General features: G+C 39.8%; 1 protein-coding gene across 1 annotated transcript in view; it reads right to left on the bottom strand.

Moving 5' to 3' along the window:
• The window catches only part of SLC35F1 (solute carrier family 35 member F1), a 228,529-nt gene that overhangs the window by 26,728 nt on the left and 189,388 nt on the right, over positions 1-12,413 (bottom strand). The window contains exons 4-5 of the mRNA XM_058801928.1: positions 9,256-9,415; positions 3,869-4,025 (exon numbers count right to left, since the gene is read on the bottom strand). Coding sequence (XP_058657911.1) covers positions 3,869-4,025; positions 9,256-9,415 — 317 coding nt within the window. The remainder of the gene's footprint in view (positions 1-3,868; positions 4,026-9,255; positions 9,416-12,413) is intronic.

The raw sequence follows: 12,413 nt of genomic DNA on the forward strand, positions 1-12,413 counted from the left end.
ATTTTACACTGCAGTAGCTCTGCAGTGTAAAATAAATAGATATCACAGTCTGGTTTGGGAAGCATCCTGTGATTTGTTACACACTGAGAGAAAACAAATAGTCACAGCAGGGAAAGTCAGGATAATAAGCAAAGGATAGGCAAACCTGCAAAAGTCCATTCTCAGTATCTTGTAAATCTTGTTCTGTACATTAACATCAAAGTCACAGATCCATACAATTCTAAGGTGCCAACAAGTCAGCTCTTCCCAATCCAGGCAAACAGACCCTTGGAGATAAGATATCTCCCAAGCTAGGTCTTCGTGCAGGTAACTGCTTTCCCTGTCTGTGTGATTTCCAGATAAATCCAACTGTGCAGAACTCTTCATGCTGGTCTGGACACTATTTTAAACAAGTATAAAACATGGAATTATACAGATTGAAAAACAAAGTACCTAGTAGGAAAGGCGGTATGTGGAAGACCAAATCTAATAGTAAAACTACAGGAGCTCAGCATCTTCCAGATTAATCTAGTCTAAAGAGTTGCATCCTGGAAATTTTAATTTGCTTGCTGCTGATGTGAGGCAAATCTAATACTGTGTACAGAATAATAAGACTATATTCTCTGCAAAATAACTAAATTATAGGTGTTTTTGCATGCATAAGGTATATGTTTCTTTCATCAGTAATTCCTGAAGAATATAATGAAAACAAACTGCAACATCTCTTGGTCTGGAAAAAAAATTTTCACATAACTTAAACGTAGGAACATTGCATTCATATTATTGTATAGCCAATACAAAATGTGTATAAAACAATATGCTATGGCTTGTGATTCCTTATGATCTGTGAAAAAAGAGGAGTGAGAGAAACTCTGTCAGAAATGGCCATTTAGTGATGCCAGAGGCACTGAAGAATTGGAATCACAATGATTTTGAAAGGTTGTGGTAGTTGGAGGAGGTCCCTGATGACTGAAAAGAGACAAATGCAACATTCGGTTTAACACAGAACAAAAAGTATAGCCTGGCCAGCCAGATTATGCTAACCTTTGGGAAGATTATGGAACAAATCCACCCAGAAGCCATTTGCAAGAAATGAAGAAGATGGGTTCCAGTGGGAAGAGCCAGCACAGTGCTCTCAAGAGCACTGCCTTCTTTGATGAGGTGACTGGATTAGTAAATAAAGGACAGGAAATGAATTAGAGTATGTGTGTAACCTACTGTTACTTTAGCAAGGTTTCCAACATGATTTCCTTACAGATCTTCCAAAACTCAAGAGGTATGGACCAGATGTGTGGACTATGTACAATGTTGTCTATAGAAAAGGGCAAGAAGAAACCTCATGAAGTTCAAGGAAAGCAAGTATTAACTCCTGCACTGGGGTGGAGTGACACTATGAAACAGTACAGGCTGGGAGCTGACTGGATAGAAATTGTTTTCCGGCAATAAACCTTAGAGTGCTGGTGGACAACCTGGACCCAATTCAGCAATGTGTCCCTGGAGCAGAGGAAGGCAACAATATCCTGAGCTGTGTCAGTAAAGGTCTGGCCAGAAAGCTGAAGGATGTGATTTGTGAGACAGCAGCTAGAGGCCTGTATCCAATTATGAGCTGTCCAGAACAAGACAGACAATAACAAATTGAAGAGAGTACAGTGGAATTCCATCACAATGGTCAGGCAGGTTGAGGACAGGATGTAAGAGGAGGTGCTGAAACAGCAGGGTTTGCTTAGCATGAAGAAGAGAAGCCTAAGCTGGGGGAAAGGAGGACACAACGATAAATTTTCTGTCTTAACTATGGGTATGGGTAGTTACAGACAAGGTAATCATACTTTTCTTGGAGGTGAACAACAAAAGGATGAATGATAATGGACACAAATTGCAGCATGGAAAACTGATTAAATATCAAAGGAAAAAAATTGTCAAACACTGGAACAGGTTGCCCAGCATGACTGGCAGTACCATTCTTAGAGATACCAAGAAATCAACTTAACAAGTTCCTAAGCAGCCTGGAGCTTGAACCAGAATCACCTTCAGGAGGGCATTAGAAAACAGGCCATGTTATGATTATGTGATTCCATCAGATAACCTTATCTCCATTTGCTGGGTAATTATGACATCCCCAGCTCTCGTAAACTAATCTCTTATTCTTCCTCCCTGCTTTAATCATACTCAACATACTAAACTCTTTCCACCATGTCTGGGTAATCAGTCAACTCATTAATTCACTGTTTCCCCTGACACCTTAGCTCTTCCTCCTTTGCTGCACAACAGGCATTATGTGTGTTTATTTTATGTTACAGTCTAAGACTCCAGTTGAGTCTTCAGTTGAGAGGATCTAAAGGTCCTATATTGCACCAAAGTGGCCAGTAGTTTTTCAAAGAAAGAGCCTGCAAATTTAACATGAGGAATTGGCTTCTCTTTGATGCAAGTGTTATATTTAGTTAGATATAATCTCTATGAACAAATAACTGTGACTTCTGCTATTCATTACAGGTAAAGGGAAGAAAAAGGCACAGGTATGAACCAAGTGTGGTTGAGTCTCCAGAAGGTGCCCAAAAAGCAGTATCAGCAAAAAGCTGCAGAGGCTGCTGGAGAAAAACCTGTTGGAGTGAACCAAAGTTGGGCCAAAGTTTGAATAGAAAAACCTTAGGGCTTTCATCAAAGAAATGGTTTCTTATTGTTTCCTTTCAGTTGTTTCTTCTTTATAAAAAGATGCCTTATTCCAAAACCAGATTTTCACCAGCAGAACAGCTCACAGACCTTGAATTGTGACTAACTGCTTGGGTCAAGAGGGAGGAATGACACAACTATTGAATTCTGGAGTATGAGACATTTACATGACAGTTTACACACACAGAGCAAGACAAGGGTACTGCTTTGATGTCCTCAGAATGTTAGTATCTACTTAAACACAAACATATAAAAGAATGCTTCAGCCAAAGATACTAGGCACATTTGTATGCTCTTAAATTCCATATTTTTTAAAAGGGAACTTCTTGTATGGCAACTAGTTAACATAAATAATTTTAAGACACTTGTTCAGATCCCTTATAAATATATTAAGCTTTCTAGCTAAAAAAAAAAAAAAAAATAGAATCATTGAAATAGGAATTAATGGGCTGTGGCTTTTTTGATCAGCCCCTGTTCTTAGAAGCAGAGTAGCTTAGATCTGTAGAGAAGTAACTTTTTGTGGACTAATAGCCAAAAGTCATTCTGTATTAAAAGCACCAGAGACAGTCCTGCACAAAATGCAGCAATCTTGCAGGGCTACTTTTACATCAGTCACAGTACTGCAACATTGCAAGCCACCTTCCAGCTATTAGCCTTGCAGTTGAGATGCTCTTAGGTACATGTGGATATAGACCAGAGTCCGTAGATCCTGAAATCCATGCAACAATATCCCATGTGCTAAATATTTTGAAGTGAAAAGGTCATTTTCTTAAAGGCTTTTCATGATTTCCTCCATATCATAATGTAGTTTTACAGAACAAGCAAACCAATAAAATACTTTCTGACTGGATGTGTTTTCTACCTTTTTAGAAACCAAGGGGACTTTTAAAATGTATAAAATAGAACCAGAAGAAGCTGTAGATTTCGTTATTCACAGTTCAGAATAATATGTGAAGCATCCACTTGTCCTCCAGCAGCAAGATGGTGTGACATGTCCTCTCCCTCTTTAAGTGACTACTCAAGGACAATGGTCCTTGAATTAGAGTACTTGGGTAAAAATCTGTGCTATTATTCAAATCACCAATACGAAATATGAAAACCAATGCAAATTCCAAGATTAGAGGACACCTGCTCTCCACAGGAAAGGGCTAATTTTGAAGGAGTTGTTAATGTATCTCAATGGAGGCCACAGCTGCACTTGAGCTCAAACCTGCCCACTCACAGCTGAATTCCACTGAAGAAGGAGCCGAAGAGCCCGATCATGCCCAGGAACTCCACTCGGCTCAGGTTTCGGACGATGTACTCCTCACAGACGTTGGAGATGCCGTACAGCGTGGCTCCGCCAAGGACTAAGAGGTCCCCTATCAGTTTATTTTCACCTAGGGATAAATAGAAGAAAAAAAAAATCAGAATGCCTCAAAACAACCAATTTCTGTCCAAAACTATTGCATGTTCTTCCCAACATATTTCATTACTCAGTCACTACGTAGCCCTTATCTGCGTTAATAAAATGAATGCAAATATTCTGTCACTTGAACGGTTTTTATTCAATACGCCAGCATCAGTCAGACAGAGGAAGAGCATATACCTTGCTGTAGAAAGAAGAAGTCAAAAAATTCTGAAAACCTTGCAGAAAAAAGTATAGAATCCAAGTGGCACTCTTCAGAGACTGATCCTTTTTTATTATTACTACCTTTTTTTTTTTTTTTTTGCAGAGAGTGTATGACTCAACTCTATAGAGCAGTTTGCATCTCATCTTGAAATTTAACCAGTCTAAAACATGTTCAGTACTTAGATCTGAGGACAACCAAAAAATTCTGTGTACCTGTGAAATGATTGAAGAAATCATTACAACCTAATATTGACCTCATTCTCACATGGAGCTGTTTGACAAGAAAGGGAGGAGGAAGGATGGGGTGTAGACAGGGTGATGAAAAGGACAGATTTCTAAAAGAGGTTCAATTAACATAGCAGTATCTAATGCATGCAAAGAACAAGAAGATGTATTTTCAATACCTCCAGGTATACAGAATTACTAAAACATTTGTTATGAAAGACTGCTTGAAATCTTTTTAAGCCTTGGAAGATTTTATTATTGGGTGTTGGGGAGAGCTGCAGTGACATTTGATCAAGATCAAGTTCCAGTTTGAAAACTGAGGCCCTAGCTTTGCAAACTGGTGCATGCAATTCCCTCTGCACATATGGCTTGTTAAATTATTTCTACAAGAGCTACAGCTTCACAAAGCTGTCAGATATTGCTGCAGAACCATATTCTGAAATGCTGGATTATAATGGATTTTTCTTTGAAAAGTTTCAGCAGAAATGCTGAAGTACTATGCTTTTTTTTATAAAAGAAATCCTGTTTTCTTTTAAAATACCATGATTTACTTTTCATGTCTTGGTCTTTCAAAGTTTTGTTTCAATTGACTTGTAAAATATACACTGCAGTATACAATGCAGTAAATAAAAATGGAAACCAAACATTCTAATTGGTTCAAAATTATCTTTTCAATAATTTTCTTTAAGGAGTTCTTTTAAGCCTTCAGTTATCATTCCAAACTGTAGTGCTTTCTATGGGGAAGAAACTTTTGATAATAAAAACTGTCATAAGAGGATAGACCAAGGATTCTTTAATCCTGTCTCCAACACTGGCTACAAGCACCAGAAAAGTATAAGTTGTTTAAGGACAATAGGAATGGAGAAAAATGTAAAATATTCCCAGTAATACTCTCTCAGTTTCCAAGATTTTTCAGCTCAGATGAGATGTGGCTTCTGTGTATTTAGCAAATACTGCTACAATTGTTTTTCACATACTCATCCAGTCTTTGACTGAATTTCTTGACTGGCAACATGTTTATATTTGACCATTTATCTTTTTATGATTTGGTTGCTCTGTTAAAAAGATTTTAGTCTTCTCTTCAATTAGTAATGGAAGATGTTCTTAATTTAAAATAGCCATCACTACTTTACAGAACTTCTTCATACCCCTGATGCATTTCATATTTCACAGTGGCTCCATTGATTCCTCACTGAGCTCACTTTTTTGGTATTTATTGCAGCTACTCACTGACACTTCAGGGAAGTATTGCTGAAAAAGCTTTTGACCTTAGAGCTCCTGCTGGGACAAAAATATCATCCTTTTGCATCTGTGAAACAAAAGCAGCTCAGAGGCTGACATTTTCACACAGATGGGATGGCCTCAAGCATCACACCCCGACAGCTCTTCCCAAAGGGCTCTTCCCATGCTGAGTGTGAGCCTCAACCTTCAGGGCCCTCCCAGAAGAGGGAGCTGAGCTCTGTTCAGAGCACCAGACTGACACTGGAACCTCCTCGGGTACTCAGCAGCACAGGGCGGCTGAGGAGAGCACACTAACAAACAGGGGAGTACAGAGGGACTTCTATCAGCCACTTCTCAGTAGATCAGGCATTTTCTGAGATAGAAGTTGCATTAGGCCATCAAATTTGATGAACCTGGAGGGATCTTTCATCAATTTATGTAAAATCTGTATATTTTTGGTCAACTACTAAGAAGTACTTCATGCTTTTAACTTAGTCTGGATACCTCAAAATTGTATGAATCATCCCATAATTTCCTGAGAAATATTTAAAAATCACTCTGTATTGACCCTTTCCATATCACTGAAGACTTCATATACTTGCACAGGTCTCTTTCTTGCCTTCACTGGGAAATGGAATGTCCCAGTCTGGCTACAGTCTCTTCATCTGAATCCATTTTATGCCCTTGAACAGTTTTCTCATTTTCCTCCATATCTTATACAGGTTTATTTTCTGGTGACTTCTTTTTGAGATGCAGAGACTAGAGTAATACATGGTACCCAAGGAGTTAGTGCACCAAAACTTTATATACTGGTGTAAAAATGTTGTAAAATATGTTTTTGCTTTCTTTCTTAGCAATTACTATTCTGGTTGTCAAATGCCTTATCTTTGCTTCCTCGAGAGGCTGAGACTTTGGAACTTTCCCCCAAGACTGACATATCCCTATAGATTTATTTTCATGCCTGTAATATCCACATGCCTCTACTGGTTTCATTGCTAAAAAAAAACATGTATCAACTAATTAGATGCATTCTAAAGACTTTTAGGATAATAAAGCTGTATTTCACCAATTTAATGGTGTAGGTCATTCTTCAGGAGACACACAAAGCATAGCCTGGCAAAACAAGCTTTATTTTCATGATTGTTACCATATTTAATATTCTGTGGAAAAGTCATATGGTCCAGAGTGGAGTTAGTGTTTTGGGAACTAGTTATAGCATTATGGTGCAACACAAATCTTCAAAAATGTGAATTGTGTTCTGGCATGATTTCTTTTCACACTCCCAATAGGCCTCTTTGTCACATTTTTGCACTAGCCCCTGCCATTAAGAGGCATTTCTCTTTGGTTTGATTGTAATTACTGATGAACATAATACCTAAAAATCACTCTCGATGTGTCCCATTTTAAATTGAACACTGATATGCATATTAGCAGGATTGATGTGACTGGTTTCCAGAGACTGATGTAAGTTAAAGCAAGGAAATGCTTTAAAAAACCTGGATGAAACACTTAGACTTGAGTGGTTTAACCTGTGTATAGCAGGACCAGAAGTGTGAAAGTAACTCATAGTTCAGAATAATGTTTTTTCAGGTATACTATGCATGTAAGATGATGGAACTCTAAATATTTTATAGTAACTGTTTTCCCATTGAGTAATGTGCAAAATATCAGTGAGAATACAATCGAAAATTGAAAGCATATGTGCACATTATACCTAATTCCTGCAGACAGTTTGGAAAATACCTTTTAATTTCTCAGTGATACATTCTAAATTCATGTTCCCTTACTGTAAGTGTTGGCAGGCTAAATTGCTTTATGCTGTGGGTACCTAGCAGAGCCTTATGGCTCTTCTAATACAGTAAGCAGTGTGGTCAACACAGGCACACAGGTATCAATAGTTCTTGTCCCCTAAAATATAAGATAAACAGAGACATTTACTGAGGACTAATGATGTATCATTGCTTTTGGTGTCTTCCTTACTTTAGTTTTTCCAGTCCTAGAAATGGTGTACAACCTCTTAATGAAGAGTTTCAATAATTTTTTTCTTTTCTTCCTGCCATTAATTCTTTCTATTTGTACATTCTAATGTGTAGTTTTAGCCTTTTAAAGAAATTAAACTAGATGATCTATTTTACCCTGTTAAAGACAGCATCATTAATAACATCATTATGCTACTAAAAAAAGTAAAAAAGCTGCAGTCTCCCTGCATAGCAATGAGCATGGACACAGTTTTTCATGTGTAAGTCCAATTTAAAAGGCAATAATGCATGTTCACAAATTTTTCTGGACAAATTTACTTAACAGCTATACCCATGCTTCAATAATGAACATGGCACATAACATCTAATTACTGCAGTGGGATGGCAAAGTGTCAGTGCTCTTCAATCTGTTCCTTGTCTGCTTCCACTGCCCCGCCTGCTCCTGCTGATCCACAGCTCACCCGCTCAAGCATGTCACTCTCTAGACTGCTGGGACACAGGATGCTTCTTCTGGAACCCAGGTTTGAAATCTCAATCCCTCTGAAATCAGCCATTCCCAACACAGCCTTGGCTGGCTGGTTACATAGTACAGAGTATATTATTTCATTTTCAGCTGGGGCAAGGCCACTTCTGGAGGAGACCAGTAACTAGAAGTCTCCTTTCAGGTTTAAGGACAGAGATAGAAGGGGGTAGGGAGATATGACGAGCACTGTTACCAACTCCATTGTTTTATTTAGTAGCACTCTGGCAAATGCAGTTTTTACAGCACTTGCATTTGTATTCAGAAAGCTGACTCAAGAATTTTAAATCCCGGCGTATTATGCTCTGCTCACAATTCAGTGCTTTTAATTAAGAATGAAAACTGTGCCTAATTGACAATCTTTGAAAAGAATTTCCAGCCTTCCCACATAATTTGGCTTGGCACTAGAGAAATCAATGTGACAGGGGAAGTTGATCGATGAAATCTAACTCTGTCTAGTCTGCATTAATACATACACACACATTATTCATATGATGCCACACAGAAAAAAAGAACATTTTACACACAAGGAGGCTCTTTTCAAAAATGTTACTGTAAAGTCCCAAAGATTTAGGACGAGATTGTGAGCAAAACCCAACTGGTAATATACAGATTCAGTGTGTTTTAGCACCTACCAAGTGATCACACCTCTGTAGAAAAACAAGCCAAGTTGAGAAGTAAGCACACAGTGGATGTGAGAGGTGCTTACAACTCAGAAATGCATCCAATTTGGAAAGGAAGCTATTGAGGTTTGCAGTCCAACAGCTAAGCCAAAAGAGAACAAAACTACAAATATTTAGCTTGTCCCCCCAGCTTGCAGAGGGTTGTAAGGCACAGGGCCCAAGAAACCTGTTTGCAGCACTGCTGACTTGTAAGTGGTGACCCCTTTCTGCCCCTCTGACAAAGAGACAACTCTGAATAGTGCAGTGCTTTGGATCCATGAAGGTACAGATTTTCTTGCCAAGTTTCCCCACTTTTTGGCCCCAGTCTGACACACAGTGGTCAATGGCTTCTCTAAACAGAACTTGGCCACACAACCCATTCTTTCTTACCTGCTCCTTGCTGTCTCCCAACGAGGACATCTGCTCCTGCCATGCAGCCCATGCCCAGAATGCAGACCACAATCCCAATGAAATGAACTGCCTTGTATCGTACCAGTAAGAAGAACCAGGAGAGGAGTATCACCACTGGGATCACAAAACAGTCTAGGAGCTGTCAAAAAAAGAGAAGAAAAATCAAGAACACATCAACCTGCAAATACTTTGCCCTGATGTACTAGGACAGAATCCAGCAGAGGGAAGCAGGGTTATTTAGCACTTTCTACCAAGAGCAAGTGTATTCAAGTGGCTTTTCATACATCAGACACAGGGTAAGACTATCAATGCCAATTCCACGAATTCAGGGGAGCTGCTGCTCTCAACATGCACTCAAATGCACTGCTCTTGGATTCAGATGCATATTTCAAAGCTATGGGAAGAAAACCTGGGCCAAAAGAGAGTCACACCATTCCATCTGGTCCTCACCTCCAGGAAGGTAGTTTTCCTGCAGTCTAGACATACACTTTAATTCAGTCATTTCAGGCTGAGATATTAAGAATGTTCATAACACACAAGTTGACTGGATTTATTAAATCTGTCTAATCTGTCTATATAAATTAGGGGCTTTCTGCATGCAGAATGCTTATGAAAAATCTGGCCCCTGTGGCCACTGTTAACTTTGTGAAAAGAGAGTCCCATATGCCTTTGAAGGAAAAAAAATCCCAAACCCCCATTTTGCATGCAGCACAAGAAACTTGCTCTTCTTGTCAATATACCCTTGAAAAGAAATTTCTCAAAGAAATGTTAAAAAATGCAATTTTTGATTGTTTGGGTTTTTTTCAGAGACATCAAGAAATAGGTCCAGAGAAGATGTGTTAAAAAAAAAGTGTACCAACTGTTTGTGAGAGGACCTTCAGATTTTCAAATTAAAATATATTTTAGAAACTAAACTTTATGTCACCAAGAAACAAAAATCCTGTATAAGAAACACCCAAAGAAACTTGACTAAAGTCAAGTTTCCCACTTCCTAAAAGGATACAGTTAATGAAGAGTTGCAATTCTATGGACTAATGATGAGATTGGGCAGGATACACTACTGTTCATTGCCAATTGATGCAGCATGCACCAAAGCAGTATGACATGTATTTTCTTCCTAATGAAAATGTCTGGACCAAGCAAAGAAGCAGAACCGTCAACTGTGTCCATAGCTCTGGAAAAAACACTCCAGATATTGTTACCTTTATTTTAGGTGATGTTATCTGATTTTTCCTCCTTTTGAACCCATCACATGTTACTTGCTTTCTCAGTGTGATTTAGCACTAAGGGCACTGTTATGAAATAAAGATCAAGCCCCTTTTAACTTCTTTGTCTTTCCATGTGTTATTAGAAGAAAGAAAGATTTTTGGATTATTCCAAGAATTTTACTTCTTAGAAAACTATTTTTTGCATGTGGGATACATATGTAATAAGCATTGCATTTGTGAAATCAGCAAAAAAAACCCAAACCAAACCAAAACAAAACAAAAAAAAAACAACAGTTTTTGGACTGAGAATAATTTCCCTGAAACTTTCTTTGAAAACAGGAGCGTGCAGTTAAAACCCATCCATTTCAAGATTTCCCCAGACAGTGAGACACAAAAGGCATCAGAGGAAAACCAGTGTATCAGTGGGACCATGCTTCTCTTGGCAGGCCTAAACAGTCCCAAAGAGTGCAGAACAGACGAGGGAAACTACAAATGGGAACAGTCGATGCTAAAAGCAGGTTCTGCATTTAAAGTGAGAGCTAATCATCTAAAAGTCATGGTCAGGCTTGTTTACAGTGAAAACTCTCTGCAGCAGTCCTCCATCCTTTACTGACAGAACACAAAAAGGGACAAAGTCTGATGGAACTGGAACAAGCTTCTTCTCCTGCATGGGGCCTCTGCTCTGCCCCGTAGCACACCCAGCGCGTACCCAGCTCACTCTGGGCAGCTGGGCTGGGCAGAGACACACACAAGCAACACTCCCCACCCACAGGAACAGCTCCAGGAGCTGTGCTGCTGGGAGCAGCCATCTCCGGGGGCAGGCAGGGCTGCTGGCAGGAGTACTGAGCACACACACTAAATCCTGGGCATCTGAGGGAAAGACACCCTTTGGTGTAACCTTTGGGATGTGGGCACAGCTCAACAGCTCCTGTGCCACTCCACACTCACTCATTGTGCCTGCACTCACTGCATGTCTGTCCTTCAGCAGCTGCACTGGCACACACTACAGCCATCTCCTCTGCCAAAGGGGGTACCAAACAGCAAGGAGAGCAGGCACTTCTCTCCCTGCTGACAGCTTTCCCTGAAGGTTTGAAGGCCTCTGCCACATTTCCTCCCAGTGCAGCATTGAACAGGTGAATTTAACTTACCATTCTCTGACTTCACCACAGTTTTCCATCAGTTAATGTGATGGAAAGACATAAAGAAGATGGAAGATCTTTCTTTAACAAAAATTCTATGATTCTATGAATCATAGAATCACAAAATTATAGAAGGATTTGGATTGGAAGGGACCTTGAAGATGGCCATGTTCCAAGCCCCCTGCCATGGGCAGAAACAGTTTCCACTGGACCAGGTTGTTCAAAGCTCCAACCAACCTGCCTGGAACACTTCCAGGGATGGAGCATCCATAGCTTCTCTGGGCAACCTGCCTTACCACTCTCACAGGGAGCAATTTCTTCCTACTGTCCGATCTAACCCTGCACTCCTCCAGTTTAAAGCCCTTACCCCTTGTCCCAATCACCACATGCCCTTATGAAAAGTCCCCCTCCAGCTCTCCTGTAGACCTCTTTAGACACTGAAATGCTGCCACAAGCTCACCCCAGAGCTTTCTCTTTTCCATTCTGAGCAATCCCAATTTTCTCAACCTTTCTTCAGAGGAGAGGTGTTTCTTTCCTCTAATCACCTTTGTGGCCGCCTCTGGACTTGCTTCAATAATTCAATGGACTTCCTGTGATGTGGGCCCCAGAGCTGGATGCAGTATTCCAGGTGTTGCCTCATCAGAGGGGAGTAGAGGAAAGACAAGGGGCAAGGAACACAAGTTACACTGGGAAAAGTTTCATCTCAATAAAGAAAGAAATTTTTTACAGTGGGAACAAACTCCACAGAGACATGGTAGGGTCACCAGAGATTTTCAAGACGTGACTGGGT

This window comes from Ammospiza caudacuta, chromosome 3, assembly GCF_027887145.1.
Source record: "Ammospiza caudacuta isolate bAmmCau1 chromosome 3, bAmmCau1.pri, whole genome shotgun sequence".
NCBI lineage: Eukaryota > Metazoa > Chordata > Aves > Passeriformes > Passerellidae > Ammospiza > Ammospiza caudacuta.